Source organism: Carassius carassius, chromosome 2 (genome assembly GCF_963082965.1).
Source record: "Carassius carassius chromosome 2, fCarCar2.1, whole genome shotgun sequence".
Lineage (NCBI taxonomy): Eukaryota > Metazoa > Chordata > Actinopteri > Cypriniformes > Cyprinidae > Carassius > Carassius carassius.
In genome coordinates this window covers 21,345,143-21,362,590 of record NC_081756.1, presented here as the reverse complement: position 1 = coordinate 21,362,590, position 17,448 = coordinate 21,345,143, and the positions used below count along the sequence as shown (strand labels likewise).

General features: G+C 39.4%; 2 protein-coding genes across 2 annotated transcripts; both read right to left on the bottom strand.

Moving 5' to 3' along the window:
• Window positions 1-565: 565 nt before the first annotated feature.
• Window positions 566-6,645, bottom strand: LOC132106480 (V-type proton ATPase subunit d 1). The gene is made up of 8 exons (XM_059512192.1): window positions 6,436-6,645; window positions 4,524-4,695; window positions 4,100-4,278; window positions 3,817-3,896; window positions 3,142-3,219; window positions 2,833-3,009; window positions 1,683-1,760; window positions 566-1,540 (listed from the first exon to the last, which is right to left on the bottom strand). The coding sequence occupies exons 1-8, from the start codon at window positions 6,560-6,562 to the stop codon at window positions 1,379-1,381; spliced, it is 1,053 nt and encodes a 350-aa protein (XP_059368175.1). The 5' UTR covers window positions 6,563-6,645; the 3' UTR covers window positions 566-1,378.
• A 2,243-nt stretch (window positions 6,646-8,888) lies between these two features.
• LOC132097469 (chymotrypsin A-like) lies at window positions 8,889-10,695 on the bottom strand. Its single transcript, XM_059503196.1, has 7 exons — window positions 10,545-10,695; window positions 10,315-10,418; window positions 10,154-10,233; window positions 9,940-10,018; window positions 9,494-9,674; window positions 9,209-9,342; window positions 8,889-9,101 (listed from the first exon to the last, which is right to left on the bottom strand). Exons 1-7 carry the CDS (start codon window positions 10,594-10,596, stop codon window positions 8,940-8,942), a joined length of 792 nt encoding a protein of 263 aa, XP_059359179.1. The 5' UTR covers window positions 10,597-10,695; the 3' UTR covers window positions 8,889-8,939.
• Window positions 10,696-17,448: the final 6,753 nt, after the last annotated feature.

The following is a 17,448-nucleotide window of genomic DNA, read 5'->3' as shown; positions in this document are numbered from 1 at the left end:
TAGCACATCACACACTTAAGCATCTCAGCACTGTAGCACAAAGCCCTTGACTAATTCTGATTATAATGAATATCTTACATCTGTGTCAGAAGGTACAGTAAATCCTTTTTGTTCAGCTGAATATCTGTCTGTAATAAAATGCACATTTTAATTCTTAAGCTTATGCTGTAGCCAAAATGTGAAGTCCAAGGCAAACTGGATACAGTAGAGTACATTGATCAAGAATGATTGGGCTCTTTGCACCATCTGGTGGTGAATAATGCAACTACAGTACTATTTATGCTGTACAGCGTGCTATCGAGGCTTGTTTTGTCTCTTTTTTCTATGAAAGACAACATAAAAAAAAACAAACACAGATTTACTTTTTATATAGTGTATGTATATATATATATATATATATATATATATATATATATATATATATATATATATATATATATATATATATAATCATTTAGATCACAAAATACAGACGACATGATAACAATAGCACAATAGATTTAGCTGAGTGCAAGGTCTTTCTTAATATCACATCTATTTGACCTCACTAATTCAGCTGTCAATCTAGCACTAATTTACAAGCACACAATTCTCATTTTAACAAACAAAACATGTGAAGAATCTATACACACAAAAGAAAAAAGATTTCCCCAAGTTAATTCCCAGCAATTCTCTTATTTATTAAGGAAAATCCCATTGTACCTTATTAGTAAAACACAAGCAAAACAATTATTCTGTAAATCAATCATAAATCCATTTTTATGTAACCATGCAGTTCAGCTAAATACAATGGTTTACACAAAAATAAATTCATTCTGCTTGCATTTCAAAATAAGGCTCACTGTCTAAATAACCAGCGATTCTCTAACACTCATCAGATGTGAATACTGGGAGACCAGGAGTTCAGAGAGTTTATCAGCTGAAAATGTACATTAATTGAAAAAGTATGTAATGCATAAATTATAATAATGGAATGCATGTTTTCTTAGCAGGAAGATCACAGGAAGAGTATGACAATTAGATGTCTTGAGTTTTGCATTTCACTTAAACTTCCCTGTTTCCCCGTAATTCCCTGGAACCTTCACTTGCAATGGGCTGTGACTGGTTGCCAGGTAACAGGATTCACAGTCATGACATCATGAAGAAACAAAAAACATATTACTTCACTAAAAGCTTCCTTTAAAAAATCATAAGGGTTTGAAGGGGAATGCAACTGCATTGTTTTGTCTGTCAAACAAAAAGGAATGATCCTTAACTCTAATAAAGACAATCACAATGAAACAGGGAGGAGACAGGATCATCATTTTCAAACTTTGACAACAGAGCACAGTTAATGCATGCCATGTGGATCACTATTCAAGACTGATATTATGTACCATTAGAATATGGGAATGTAGTTGTCAATCTTAGCCCGATGCCTTTGGGCAATACACTCAGCAATCCACACAATGTTTCGGCACTCTTGTTCCTTCAACTTGACGTAGGCATAGAACACGCTGAAATGAAACTGATTCAGGAAGGCCAGCTTATTGAGTTTCACCTGCAAAAATATAACCCACAGTTTATTGTTAGCAGAGACCTTTCAAACCAGAGAAATCTGTGAACATCAAAAACATCACTGAATTGTGATTTTCAATGCAGTAACATTCTCTCTCTTTCACCACGTCAAAACGTTTGCTCACCTCATGTTCAAAAAAGCGATCCTCGAGGGTTTTGTCTCCTGGGTTGCTACCAGCACCCTCAAAGAGAAGCTTGTACTCCTGAAACAGCATGAACTCGTGTTAATCCTCAAATTTTTTTAGTGGCCAAAAACGGCAATCCCCCGTCACTCAAGTGGCCACGCCCTTAATTATGCAGAATTTTAAGTCTTACTATAATTTAAACGGATGAGTTCTAAAAAAAATGTAACCCCTCACAGTTGTCATGAAGGGCAAAATTAGCTATTTAGACCAAAATACTTTTTTTGCACCAGGCTGTAAACATGTTTTTTTTATGCTGTAAAGTTGGGCATTTTAACCATAGACAGTAAAAGAAATGGACACAGCGACCCCATTGGAACTCAATTGAGACAAGTGAAGCCCATTTTTAGCGTTTTTTAGCACTTCCGTTTCTGACGCGCAGACTCAAACTAAGCTTGATGACATCAGCAACCTGTCTGACAGATGTAAATCTTCTAGTAGCTGTGCGTGCAAACTGCCATCGTTAATCTTGCAGAGACGGCGAGCTTGAGCGGGGAGTTCTTTGGCGTGAGTGAGCAGGAGTTAATATTCTGATTAATTATTTTGTATAGTGTTCTAAAATGTAAAGCCAGTACGCCATATTAAGTTAATTGCCTGCGAGCTTCTCCTCCTGTCTGTACGGTAATTTCTCTACTGTGCGACAGAGAGTCGAGTGGTTATGACGCAATCGTTAGCCTTTTTTTTCAAAAACTGTTTCTACGAGGCCATAATGTAACATAGAAGGTAATGGAGCCCTTTATACATTGTCGTGTATCTTTAGAAATAAATAATGGACAAATGGAGTCTTTAAATGCCTCAGATGTAAAGTCATTCGCTGTCAAAGTGACGCCAAAATGAATGCAAAGTCAATGGGATGCTAACGCAAGTGAAGTTCTGCTACAAGATGGCAGCTCGCGGCCGACTTCAACTTCCGGTCGACTTCCTTGCCACCAGATTTTAACATGGGAGTCTATGGGACTGACTCCCTTTTGCAGCCAGCCTTAAGCGGCCAGTCGATGAATTGCAGTTTTAATCACTTCCTTATTGGCCTCACGAGAGAGAGCGGGAGGTTGGCGCTCGGTTTAAACTCACTGAGGTCTACACAGATACTTACAGGGTAGTATTCAGCCACAGCTTTGACCTGCTCATAATCATCTGCGCGGGCTAGCTGTGCAAGACCTTCTGGGTAGAGCTTGCCACAGTGTGGGAAGAGTTTAGCTCGGTCTTCTTTGGAGAGCTCCGTACCAAAAGAGTTAATGGTAATGATGAAAGCTCTTCTGTCTGCCTCAAACTGATACAGAAGCAAATCTTTGCTTTAATTCTTAAAATACTGAAATATGTTGGTTACAACATCAATAAGAATAAAAAGAATCAGATTTTAGAATCAAGTTCCCTATACTTGATTTGACAGGTGTTTACGCACCTCCAGAATTGGGCACATGGTATCTGCGGTTGTGCCACCCAGTGAAGTGCAGAACTTGTAGAAAGCTTCTAGATAGGCCTGGAGATACAGAGAGGAGATCAACTACAGCTCTTGATTTCTTAGTTAAAGGCCTTTATAAACCTAGAGAATTATTAATGAAATAACTGATATACTGATGTAATAATAACAGATGTAATACTGACATTATATATTGTGCAGGAAACATGCCTAGCATTTTCTAATCCTACTTACCTTAATGCTATTTTGTTGTTACTATTTACTTTTTCCCATTATTTTTTCTTACGTTCATCTTACTTTAGAATTGTATATACTATTCATATTTAATGCAAATGAAATAAGCTGACCAGGTTTACATTTCACAGAACATTGTATTGTATAAATAACTGTATGTGATGAATAAAATTCTTGAATCTTGCAAGAAAAGTGTTTAATGAGCTGTATAGTTTTTCCTTGTCAACTGCACTATAACACTATAATTGTATAACATATTGGTACTATATGTGCCTATACATAAACTGACTTCCCCCGTACAAACAGTGTTAAAGTTCACAACCCACACATAGACAAACCAGCAGGCTTCTGTGTCATGTCATAGGAAAATTCCTAATGAATGATTAAGATTTACATGCCAGTATCTTCCATCACAAGGCTGACCTTGTAAAGAGTGTTGCGAATTATTTCAATGTTCATCTCATCCAAATCCTGCTCAGAGATGCAGTCCTGAAAGAAAGCAGCTAAAACAAACAGACACAGCCATTAACTGTGATGTAGAAATAAGCACCTTGGTATTATTTAGAACATGTTTTTGAGTTGTTTCACAATATTTCTGAATGCTTAAAAAATAATGACATGATTTGCAACTCACTGATTTTCTCTGGCTACAAAACATGCAGTGAATGTCAATCATGTGTGAATTTTTCATATCAGACTGTCTTACCAAGAGGTGTATCCACCAGGATGGCATTATAGAGCTCTGCTGGAGTTTGGGCGATGTTAACGGCCTCCATCTGTTCAAAGCTGCCAAGAGGATGGCACTTGGGCACCAGCTCTGAAATGGCCCGCTGATGGAGAGTTCCAGTGATCAACAGGATGACGTTGTCAATCATATAGCTGTATCTGAAAAAGCAGTAAGATGGAAAAGAGCTTAATAATGGGTCCTGACAGGTGAAGTATTTTAAAACACAAAAAGTGAAGAAGTCAAAAAATGGTAGTGAAAGCAAACAAACATATTCTTGGCTATGAATATTAACCAAACATAATACTTTACAGGAAGTAAATTACAGGAGCTCAGTATTATGTCGCATGCAGTGTGAATCTGAAGTGTGGTTTGCTTATACTCTTTGATGTCTGTCTGCACTCACGTGATGAAATCCATGAAGCTGGCCAGAGGCTCATAAGACTGGTTCCTCATATGCCGGAACTCAACCACCATCTTCTCTTTCAGCTTGTCATCAATGACGGAGACGGTGAGGGGAGAGGCTTCATTGGCTAGGAAGCTTCCATAGTCAGTGCTCTGCAAGTGAAGCTTGAGGTCTGATGAAAAAAAAACAAGAAAACCACCCTATGATTCAAAAAATGAACTCAAAACCTTGTTCTTCAGTGTTAAAAGCTTGAGTTCTGGCAGTGATTTCTACATTCATCTCAAAATCGTTTTTACATAATTTCCAGTTCCCTAAAACACAGATAAAATTTCCATGCGAGTCACATGCCATTGATGCTTAAAGGAGAGACAAAATTAGCTAAACTTTATTACATGTCTAAATATATATATATATATATATATATATATATATATATATATATATATATATATATAGCTTTAATTTAAATAGTCCAAGAATCTGGGTTATTTTGAAAGGACTAACATATTGTAAAGTGTGAAATATTATGACATAATGCAGCACAGGTTGAACAAGTAAACAAAGGGTCTCAAAAAAAAAAAAAAAAAAAAAAAAAAAACCCTCAATCAGTAATAAAATTCATAATCCTCTAATTTGTTATTCTTCTTATTGTTTATGAGTTATACGATTTTTACAGTATGAGAAATCTCAGCAAGAAAGACTTCATATCTAGGCAAATTGTTAAGCAATTTAAATTTAAAAAGGTGCAATAAAAGGCATTAACAGTAAACTAAACAACAAGGTTCCTGCCAAGGAATGTATCTGATTGCATTGATTTAATATATTAAGTTTCTTCCTCAATTTTTACAGGATATTACAGGATACACGCAACTTGGCAATACCAGAAAAAAGTAGCAACTCTGATTTTGGTAGAAATGCAGTACTTCTCATAGTATAACCATGCTCCTCTCCAGTAAATACAGGAGATGTTTAAACTATACAATGTTATATTATTTTATTTTAATCAAGACGGCAAACTCTATCAAATTTAAGGATTAATAAAAGTTTGGGTATAATTGTTTTTCTCTAATTAAAGTGAAGATGTGCTTTAAATGATGTCGGGTAACTTGCCGACAGCGGAACATCATACAAAGTCATTAATTCTCCATTCAGCAGTATATTCCCAAGAGCTCTTGCTGAAGGAGATCCGCCCATCCTTCAGATCTGACGTCATGAAATATCACATGACCAGCACCATCGACTATCATTCCTCAAATGAAACCAGCATATTTCGTTTATATAAAAAAAGTTAAACATTTACTGTTCATCTCGATCGTTGCTATAAAAGGCTCCGTATCTATTACTCGACATAACATTTACAAAAATTTAACCCGTAAGTCAGTCAGGTTTAACCAAGACCTTATAAAAACAATATTGTACTACATACTGTGCATAATTAAAATACAGCCGTGCTCTAAACATTTGCAAACGATCATTTAAAATGAACGCGTATTCAGAAAATAGTATCTAACGTTACATTCAATGTGTAACGTTAGCTGATAGCACAGTTAGCATGTAACGTTACATTTAAATGCTAGTAGTGAATAGTAACAATGAAAAAAATCACGGGACTTCCATTGTTTACTTAATATTAGGTCAGAGGAAAATTAGGAATATATATAGTGACAATAACTGATCTTCACCTGCTGAAGGGAATTTGAATGGTTAAAGAAACAAGCTAAATGTGCTAATAATATTTACGTTAGCTGTGCTACTGTTATGTTATATTGTTATATATCTCAGCGAGTTACCACAGTAATTCGGACTTGCATTTTTAAACGCCGATAAATGTCAACAAAGATGTATGTGGAAATGTCACTAATGAAAACAGAGAGCTAGAGGATCAGCTAGCAGCAACACACATTGAACTCACCTTCCAGAGTTTCACACTGAACGAGATTCAAATAATCCGCCTGAGATAAAATACCAGCCTTAAAACCTCTCACCAGCCCCTCCAGATAACCGTTATCAACATTAAAATATAATTCAGAGAAAGGCATTGTGAGAAAATAATACTACCGGTGTACTAGCTTAAGAGAAAGACGGATGTAGCCTCAGTGCAGTGATAGTACGGTCAGATCGGTAAAGAATCGTTCTTCTGAGTCGGATCTTTTCAGTGAATTGTTTGAACAGTTTCTCAAAACTGGTCTGAACGATTCAATGAGCCAGTATAGCTACAAATAGGAAAGCTCGATTGTATGGCAGTTTAATCAATAGGCCTACAAATACGAAGCACTTTGTTTTAATAAATTCTTAAACAATTATTAAATTTCATTTGGAAAAATTGGCCCCGTCCCAAACCTGAGTCTGCTGATTCCTGCCCTACAGTCAAAGCGTCAGAATGAAATGTAATAATTGTTTATGAATTTATTAAAACGAAGTGCATCGCGAGCGTGGATTAGGGTCCGCAGGTGCACATGAAGTGTGCCATTTGGTACAGGGCCATTATTGGAAGGTTTTAGACTAGACTAGAGGCTAGAGTCCTAATGACGTAAAAGAACAGACGAGAATTGTTTTGAAGCTAGAATCTTTCAACTGTTCGAAAGAACCGATTCGTGTAAATGAGTCGGACTTCCCGTAGCTGAATACCCGGATACATACACACACACACACACACATACTAACTCATGTGACCGAGCATCTGACCATCGTCAAACCCTAAACCTCAGACCAGCCCTGCACAATCACCCGAACAGAATCAAGAAGAGCTTTGTCTGGGCTGAGCAGGACCTCAAACTAAAGAATCCACATTGTTTCTTTTGTTTGATTAAAGGAATGATTAAATGTTAAATGTTATGTTGTTCTTTGGTAAAATTATTTCTTTCTTTCTTTCTTTCTTTCTTTCTTTCTTTCTTTCTTTTCCTGAATTACTTTTATTATAGGCTATTTCCAGGTCATATGATTAAATGTTAAATGTTTTGTTGTTCTTTGGTAAAATTATTTCTTTCTTTCTTTGTTTCTTTGTTTCTTTCTTTCTTTCTTTCTTTTCCTGAATTACTTTTATTATAGGCTATTTCCAGGTCATATGTCTTATGATTGTAGAACAGCGATAAAATAATTTATTTAAACTGTTGTGTTTTTATTCTTTAGTGTTTTATTTTTAAGATCAGTTTACAATTTTAGTAGGCTAGGTTATATATACATATATATATATATATATATATATATTTTTTTTTTTTTTGCATTTAAGCATTAAACTGTACAATTTTCCTCTGTGATAGTGAGGTATTTTTGTTGCTTTTTGATGCTATAACTACAGGATCTGGGTAAAAGTGTACGGCTGCAGAGAAGAGGCACTCGCTCCCCCAGCCGCTGCATCCCTCATCAGCATTCCTCCTTGGGTCATCACCTGCCCTGCTGCAACCCCTGCGATACCTGTAACTGCCGTTTCTTTAAGGCCTTCTGTTACTGCCGTAGCATGGATAACACCTGCAAATTCGAACATGCATAGAGCCAAATTCTACTATGAAATATCTAATTGTGGCTTTACATTTACAATTTATACAGCTCCAGAATGTATATGTGGAGCTCTATCCACAGAGATAGTTTTGTTCGTTACAATAGACCAAATATATAATTTTTTTAATAATAAAGCTGCACAAAGCATAAAGAGTCCACCTTGGCTCTTAAAATTTCAGATTTATATTGGTGCAGTTTTATGGTGTAATTTTATTGCAATTTTTTTTGTCCAAATCTACTCAAATATTGTCCCAAATATTTTGTATATGTGCATCCAATAAACTTATTATTGCAGATCTGTAGAGTATTAACTAAAACAGCTATGAATGGTATCAAACCACCTGACATCAAAACTGAACTGTGTACAACTGCACATATACACTGAGAGCTAGAAGAAAAACTATTCATCACTGCTTTACAAAAGGTTGGCAAAAAAACATGGTATATCTATTGAGTGCTTCTCAAACAGAATGCTGCATCCTAGTGAGCGAGGAAAGGAATTGATAATGTATGAAAATGCAACAAACGTGCTGCACGCGTTGCAAAACTTTCAATATTTTGAAAAAGCATCCCAGGATACACCTCATAAAATCATTTCAGAAAAAAAACAGAGCATGTTAATGGCAAATAGTGACTATTTTTAAGAAGCTAATATACAATGCAATTTTAAAAAAAAATCTTTTTAACATTTGTAAGCTCTATTCATAATTCCAATTGTGTTTTGATGACTTCATGATATTCTAAAATGGGGAAGATAATACTAGTAAAGAATACTGATAGTGGATTTGCATTTACAGACTACTACATTGCATATATAGGTATGTTGCACTCTGTTTTTCATCATAGCCATGACAACTGAACCAAAGGTCATGTCATATATCTTTATTGATGAAACTAAAGACTGTTTTAATGGCTGCTTTAGTTTGCAGCAATGGTCTGGTCAACCCAGGCACGGAGTTTAGTGACACGGGCGTACACGGCTGGGGTGGAAGTGGAGCAGGTGCTGCTTCCCCAAGACACGATACCAACCAGAGTCCAGACTCCATTCTTCTCACAGACCAGAGGACCACCAGAATCACCCTGAAACACACAAAGGAGAGCTGTAAACAAACATTTAACTATACATGTTAGAAGACATTTTAAAACAATACTTAACAATGATCATAAATGTATTTGGGACAGCTCACCATGCAAGAGGAAACACCAGAGGCTCCAGCACAGATCATCAGATCAGTGATGTTGGTTCCCCAGTAACGCTTGCAGTCGTCATTGGTCAGCAGTGGCAGAGCAGCCTGCTGGAGCAGGGCAGGGGTATCAGGAGCTGAAAAGGGTAGATTGGCAGAATTTTAAAGGCTTTCAACAGAAAATAAATCAGGACAGAGAATATGAACAAATGCTAAAACATACACTGAAGTTTAGAAATACATGCAAACTGATAAAAATGCTGAAATGAAGAAGATTCTGAAACTCACCATTATATCTGGTCAGGCCCCATCCAGAGGTCACACACTTCAGGCCACCAGCGAAGTTATCACTGGTTTCAGCAAGACACACAGGAGACACGTGAGTGTTGATCTGAGCAGGAGTGGCCAGCTTGATCAGGAGGATGTCGTTGTTGATGGTGTAGCTGTTGTAGTTAGGGTGCTTGATGGACTGTGGGGAAAGGATACAGACATGTAAGCGTTCAGATTTTTTAAGTAGATTTTCAGATTTATGTTGGAATTCTCTCTCCAATGATTAAGGTATGATACACTAGTCCTGCAGCGCTTCAGCAGCGAGGAATCGGCTACTGAATCTTCAGCGAAAATAAATCATATTAAGGTTGTGAGTGTGAATGTGAATCAATACAACACCATGTTCCTGTGACAAAATGGCTGGAAATGATGCTCAGTTTAATAGATATTGAGAGTCTACACACCTTTCCAACACTAATGGTCTGAATGGCCTCAGCATTGGATGAGCGATCATGCTCTCCCAGGATGACACGGTGAGAGGTTCTGTGAAAAATTACATTTTATAACACAAAATCTTTGGCAACAGTACATGCTACTTTAAAATGCAAACTTAATCTTAATAGAGTCCTACATGATAAACATTGTAAAGTTGTAGATTTAATCTTTAATACTGTTTACCTGACATTGCAGTGAGCAGCAGTCACAACCCACCACTCACTGATCAGGGAGCCACCGCAGAAGTGGAAGCCAGTGGAGTCCTGGAATATTTTAAATGATGTAATAATTTAATAAACCTTTGAGTTAGCATTGAAATGTGTTGTTATTGACATAGATTTTACCTGCAGAGACACCTGCCAGGGCCAGGAGTGAGGCCGTGCCTCCTCACCATTCACAATCCTGGAGTAGCCAGTGATAACAGGGGGGATGGCAGGAACGCCACAGCCTGGCAGGCCAAAAAAAATAGAATCAAAGCAGTTTAACAGATTCATTTGTTCTAAGGGCTATTTAATAAACGTAATCTAGGCTTAAAGGCTGTTATTAAAGTATTTTATTTTGAAACAAATCGTACCATAGGCTGCACCAAAGAAGGCGAGACAGGAGAAGATCCACAAGAAGGCCATTGCTGCAGTGGAATGTTGTCTGCTCCTTTGAGGGCTTTATATATTCTGTCCTCATTCATACACTGGACATCTTATCTCGCCACTGTGGGATTGTGTGCACCTTGCACGAGAGTTTTTTTCCATCCCAACAAAAGATAACGCCTCCTCCTTCTGGTTGCTTTAAATCAGCTTTTAGTCTTTCATCTGTGAATTTCATTTAAATGTATGCATTTGACAGCAACTAAAACTGCATTGAAAGTAATAATTTTATCAGTTCATGCATTTCCTGAGAGTCAAACCCTTAACCCTGACATTGCTAGCACCTTTCTGTACTGTTTGAGCTACAGGAATACTACCAATAAAGACTGAATGCTGCAGATTAACAGACAGAAAATAGCTGTAATACTGTGAAATAATTTCTTAGGAAAACTGTTCTGAGAATACTGATAACTTCCATTCTAAATGAATGATTATAGTTGATAATAACTACAGCATGTGGTGGAATTGGGAATTGGCTGTGACATATTTCATGTGTGAGTTTTGTTATTTTGTGTAATATCCTGTGTTAATTAGTCTGCATAAAAACACTTCCTGTAAGTTTAATTAGAGGATTTTATTGCATCTGTCAAATAAGCTTATTGAATGAATTCAGTTCTCTTAAATTTTTGTTGTGTAACATACATTTATCAAAAGACATCGTGTTTACTGCAATAATCCCTGACGTGATTGGTTGTATTTTTAAACACACTGATAAAGCTGTGTTCTCATTTTCAAGGCCTGTGTGTCCACATCTGCACTGATTCCCAGGTACATTAAACCTCTTCACGTAGCCTATTCCCTACAAGTACATTAGTGCAGCTGTATGTACTGTAAATATACATAATCACAAGAGTTACATAACTTGCATTCTGCAACCAATATACTTTGTACTGATATCAAATATTAATACATTTAAGTCAGTGAGAAACTGAGCTTGGTATACCTATTTTAATTGTTTATTCAATGGTAATTATGTATTCATTTTCAAATCTATATTTATTCCTGTGGTGCTCCTTTTAATTCAGAGATTTAAATGGAATGGAAAACATTAGGAATTTATTACATATAAGGAAAGCAATATTACTAGTATTGCTTTGAAAAGTTGAACATTTAAATGGAGAGCGGAGAGACTGTGAATACAGTAATGATTTATTTTTTTATTTTTTTTCAATGTTTTAAGATTTATTAGATTAACATATATATACATTGTGTATAAATGTCTTTATTGTGCTGTCATATTCATAATTGCTTAACAAAATGTAGCTGTCCAAAGATATTGTGGAAGATGGTAGCAATGCCTGAATTTGATCCAAAAAAACAGCTATACTTTCCGAAGCCTAGAAGGTAGGGCTTGAGTGCAAACCTCCACCACGTCACAAGCAGTTGTGTCCTAATACCGCCTTCACCCGGCAGGGCGAACAGTGCCTCCTCTCCTGGGTCTGTAGGTACTCGTCTGGCCTGTTCGGCGACGCTTATATGGCCTGTGGAGATCCTGCCTCTGCCTTACACACTACGGCATTACTGCAGGTGCACTTGGCCAAGGCACTGAAGGACCTGCACAAGGATGGTCACAACCCAGAAGTTCTCAGAGAACTCTGTACAACTACTGACCTCTTGCTATGAGCGACTAAGGTCCACGGCGGTGAAATGTCCACTATGGTGGTCCAGGAGTGCCAAAAGTGAATGTGTCTGCTCTATATGAGGGACACTGACAAAGTTTGGTTTCTTAATGCCCCTGTGTCCCAGACAGGCCTCTTCAGCAATGCAGTCGAGAGCCTGGCCCAGCAGCTCTCGGCTACACAGAAGCAGACTAAGGCAGTTCGTCATACCCTGCCCCGGCGGGCATCTGTTGCCTCCACCCGTCCGCTGCCCACATTACCCTGCTTGTCGCCGAGGGCGGCCCTCTGCATCTGCCCACAATCCTATGCCGCATCCGCAGCAGCCAACAGCAAGCGGTACCATTGAGCTGGGCATAGGCAAGCTGCCTCACCTGTCCTGGCCCCTGTCAAACCAGGTGGTGAGAGAAAGAACAAGAGGCCGGGGACAGGCGACCCAGAGAGAAAGGAAGCTGCTCTCTGTGGGATGGTAGGAGGGCCAGGTGGAAACTATGGAAAATCTCAATGCGAGCGGTTTTCTCTATCTCTGGGTCCCAGGAGGGCACAGAAAGTCACAGATGGTACAACACCGGACCCCCTCATCCTTCTCCTTTGCCAGCCGGCAGCAGTGGGTGGTTTGAGAGCATCAACAAAGCCCCTTCTCATGCACCCTCTGCGTTGCACCGTACACTCAGACCCCGCTTCGGTCCACTCACAAGCCACTCGAGTTTGGTCCGTGCATTCCACCTCACAGCCCCACTGCGGGTACAGTTTTGGTTCCATTGGTCAAGCTTGCATGGTATCTGAGTGCCTGGCTAGTTTTACCCAGCTCATCTCACTGGTACCTGCGGACCATCTGCCTCGGCTATGCGGGAGAGTGGCAACTCCATCCCCGGACAGTCCAGCTGATTTGGAAATGTTTCGGAGCCGCTCAGGTAGACCTGTTTGCCTCTCCAAAGACTCTCACTGCCAGTTGTTCTACTCCCTGACCAAGGGAACACTCGGCATGGACGCACTGGCACACAGCTCGCACAGACGCTGTGCAAGGTCAGGGAGGATGAGAAGCAGGTCTTACTTGGCATATTGGCCCACTCAGACCTGGTTCCCTGAACTATTGCTCCTCACAACAGCCCCTCCCAGGCAGATTCCTCTGAGGAAGGATCTACTGACTCAGAGATGTGGCACCCTGTGGCACCCGTGTCCAGACCTCTGGAAACTTCTGTCTGGTCCCTGGACAGGACACAGAGGTTCTTGGTGACCTACCACAAGAGGTAGTGGACACCATCACTTCGGTGAGAGCACCATCTACAAGATACTTACGCCTTGAAGTGGAACCTGTTCCTCGAGTGGTGTTCTTCTCGTCAAGAAGACCCCCGGAGATGCCCTATCAGGGTCATGCTTTCCTTTTTCCAGTTAAGGGCTGAAGCAAAGGCTGTCTCCCTCCACTCTTAAAGTCTTGTCACTGCAATGGCTGCTAACCATGACCCCGTGGAAGTGAAGTCAGTAGGTAAGCATGACCTGGTCATCAGGTTCCTTAGGTGGGCGAGTCGTCAGGAGCCAGTACCCAGAAGGATGAATCGCTCCTAGTTGAGTGAGGTCGCAACCTGAACAGGGTGATGGCATCGACAATCTAAGTAGAGGATGGCCTACTGGATTGTGTATGCCATCACCCTGTTCAGGTTACGACCTCACTCTACTAGGATTGATTCATCCTCCTGGGCACTGGCTTGTGACGACTCACTGACAGATATTTGTAGAGCTGGGGGCTGGGCGGCCCCCCACATGTTTGCTAGATTCTATAGCCTTCGTGAGGAGCTTGTATCCTCCTGTGTTCTTACCTCAAACGGGTAGTGGCACTGAGAAGCACCGGTTAGTGTCGCTTGCTAAGTGGGTAGTGCTTGTTAATGGTGAATGGTCTTCTTGTTTGCGAGTCCTGGCCTACACAAAAAAAGGGCACAGGTGGCTCACGCAGGGTACTGGAAGGGGCAGCATCCATGGCGCTTTATAGGGAATCCCAGTTCATTGGTCACCGACATGATGTCAAGAGTGACCAACTGAAAGGGAACATCTCGGTTACGTATGGTAACCCTCATTCCCTGAAGGAGGGAATGGAGACGTTACGTCCTGTCGGCTGTTTTACCACTGCTGAGTGGCTGATTACCCGGCTCAACTCCTCAGCGAAAACCTGGTATGCATTGCACCTACTGCCTTTTCATGCTCATGCTGTGATCAGCTGCAACGTGCATTGGCTCGTTTACTTAGTAGTTAACACTTAGTAGATTGGTCTCTCCAAGTGAGATCCCAATTCGTCAGTCACCGTGACATCTCTGTTCCCTCCTTCAGAGAATAAGGGGTTACCATATGTAACCGAGGCGTTATACTATATAATTTAGTAACATTTATATCTGTCAGTGGATCACCAGCTTTCTGACAGATAGGCAACAGTTAGTGAGACTGGGGAAATTCATGTCAAACGAATGTGAACGAACGATGTGTTCTCTCCCCTCTGCTCTTCAACAAAATTAGATATCAGAAGACTACAGAGAACTGTTCGGAATGCCGAAATGATTATTGGTGCTCCCCTGCCCACCCTTCAAGAACTGTAAACATCCAGAGTGAGGAAAAGGGCTCAGAAAATCACTCTGGATCCCTCACATCCAAGTCACCCCATCTTTGAACTTTTGCCATCTGGCCGGCAACTTAGAGCCGCAAATACCAGACCAGTAAGGCACAAGAACAGTTTCTTCCCCCAGGCAATCTACCTCATGAACAGTTAAATGTTCCCCACTTATGCTTATGCAAAAAAAATGTGCATATATTTATTTGTTACCCCTCCATCCTAGTACATCCCTGCATCTTATTCAATCCTATTCCATTATCATTTATAGCACAATTGTTTATACACTTATTTTATTTTTTTTTGTTTGTTTTTTTTGTCTGTGTTGTGTCTCTGTGTACTGGAAGCTTATGTCACTAAAACAAATTCCTTGTATGCGCAAGCATACTTGGCAATAAAGCTCTTTCTGATTCTGATTCTGATTTATCAAATGTTATGTGCTTTAAAGCAATAACAGTGTATTTATAAAGATACTTACAAGACTTATGTTATCATAATTGATATATGCCCTTATGAAACAAAAATATATTGCAGTATATTGGAAAATATCATGTAATATATTAGGCATATATTCTTATATATGGGATTTAATATTTCTTTTTTCCAATATATTGCAATATATTGAAAGCAGCAATCATTTGTATATTTTGCAATATATTATATTATGTATTATGTATTATATTATGTATCATCAATATATTATTCAATTTATTCAAATATATAATATATTAGAAAATAAAAAGGGAAAATAATATATTACAATATATCACAATATATTTTAAGAAATAATTTTAACATATAGAAAACAGAACAAAAAAACTTTTTTATATATAATTATATTATATGTTAAAAATGAATGACAGGGTCAAAGTTAATATTAATTAATATCATAATTAATAATTCTTTTTTTTTGTCTTTCATTTTTATTCCCTCACATATACAGTGGCCTCCACTATTTTTGGCACCCTTGGTAAATATGAATAAAGATGGCTGTGAAAATATATCTGCATTGTTTATCCTTTTGATCTTTCATTTAAAAAATCACAAAATTCTAAAATTTCATTAAAGTAAAACAATTGAAAGTGGGGAGAAAATCTCTTGATGATTTTTATCTCCAATGCATAATGGCCACAATTATTGGCACCCCTAGAAATAATTTTGAGTAAAATATCTCTGAAGTATATTATCATTGATATTTAATTTTTTTAGCACATTAAGTTGATCATGAGCATGAAATTGTTCCACAGGATTATAAATATGAGGAACACAAAGGCCCAGAGGCAGACTTAACCATTAGACCAAGGTAGTCAACTGCCTTGAGCCCCCAAAAGCCAAGGGCCCCCTAAAAAAAATTTTATATGCAAGATTCGCGTTCAGTGCGGACGTGAAAGTGGTGGTTTATCACATCTACCTATAGGAATACGACACCTATTGCGGCATTCCTATATAAGCCTTATTCAGTAGTATTCAGCAGCTTTTCAACTTGCTCAGGAGCAAATTACCCTTCTCCATCCCCAGCTCCTCCTTTCGCCACAGTCAGGACTTGGCTTTCTGATATTCCTTGCAAATCAGACTCCTTTATCTTGATTAAAGTGTTACACTTAAATATATCATTAAGTATATTAATGATATCTGCCTTGTTCTGTTCTGTTTACACAAGGGGGTAATTATTGCTGCTCTCCCTGCTCATTCATGACATGCTGCATAGATGGGCAGGGAGTTTAACGGTTTGTTTAATTTTCATTGGAATAAAATATAGATTAATGTTTTCATTCTTTTAATGAAAAAATTAAGAAATAAATAAAACACCAGATGGGTTTAGTACAAACAGGGATAAAAAAGTACCCATGCCCAGTGTGGCGGGGGAGGCGTGGTTTAGCGAAGTCTGCAACGGAAGAGCGAGTGAGGAGACGAGCAGTTGTAAGTGGATCAGGTGAAAGACACAGTGATTGGCATGGGGAACTGGCATTAAGCCGGCGGAGGACCAGCGGAGAACGAGAGAGACAGGGACTCGTGGGAGTAAGGAGCTGGAGAGCTGCCGACCGAGAGAAACGAAGACTGCAGTAGTGAAACGTCAAAAGAGACTGTGAAGTGTGCGCACCTGCCGCATTTGTTTGTTTTGTTTTATTGGTATACAAATAAAGTATCCCACGAGCCCTGTACGCCGACCCCGGTCTCCTTCCTCTTTATTAGACTGAACATACTAAACTGGTGCCGAAACCCGGGAGGAAGGAGAACGATTCCGCCATGCAGACTCCGTCAGGATCATCGACATCGACATCGCCATTTGCGGAGATCATAACATCGCTCGCGGGCCTGCATCAGGAACACCACAAAGCCCTGCTGGATCTGCGGGCCGACCATGAACACCGGTTCCAGGCCATGATGCAGGCCCAGCAGGAGGACCGCGAGCTGTTCCGGAGCTTGCTGGACAGGGAGGGTCGGATGAGGAAGGCCTCCCCTTAGTGCCGGCACCACCCCCCACAATGCCGCTTACGAAGATGGGGCCAACCGTTGACTCGGAGGCATTCCTCGACCTCTTTGAAAGAACGGCGGAGGCATGTGGGTGGCCGATGGATAGCTGGCCCGTCCGGGTGATCACGCTGCTTTCGGGGGAGGCCC

Excerpts from the sequence above, each read along its gene's own strand:
- LOC132097469 (XM_059503196.1), bottom strand. The coding sequence starts at position 10,596 with ATGGCCTTCTTGTGGATCTTCTCCTGTCTCGCCTTCTTTGGTGCAGCC. Across the intron at positions 10,019-10,153 it reads GCTGCTCACTGCAATGTCAG|AACCTCTCACCGTGTCATCC; the intron begins GTAAACAGTATT and ends AATTTTTCACAG. Across the intron at positions 9,675-9,939 it reads AGACCATTAGTGTTGGAAAG|TCCATCAAGCACCCTAACTA; the intron begins GTGTGTAGACTC and ends CTTTCCCCACAG.
- LOC132106480 (XM_059512192.1), bottom strand. The coding sequence starts at position 6,562 with ATGCCTTTCTCTGAATTATATTTTAATGTTGATAACGGTTATCTGGAG. Across the intron at positions 4,696-6,435 it reads TCAGTGTGAAACTCTGGAAG|ACCTCAAGCTTCACTTGCAG; the intron begins GTGAGTTCAATG and ends TTTTTTCATCAG. Across the intron at positions 4,279-4,523 it reads AGCTTCATGGATTTCATCAC|ATACAGCTATATGATTGACA; the intron begins GTGAGTGCAGAC and ends CTGCTTTTTCAG.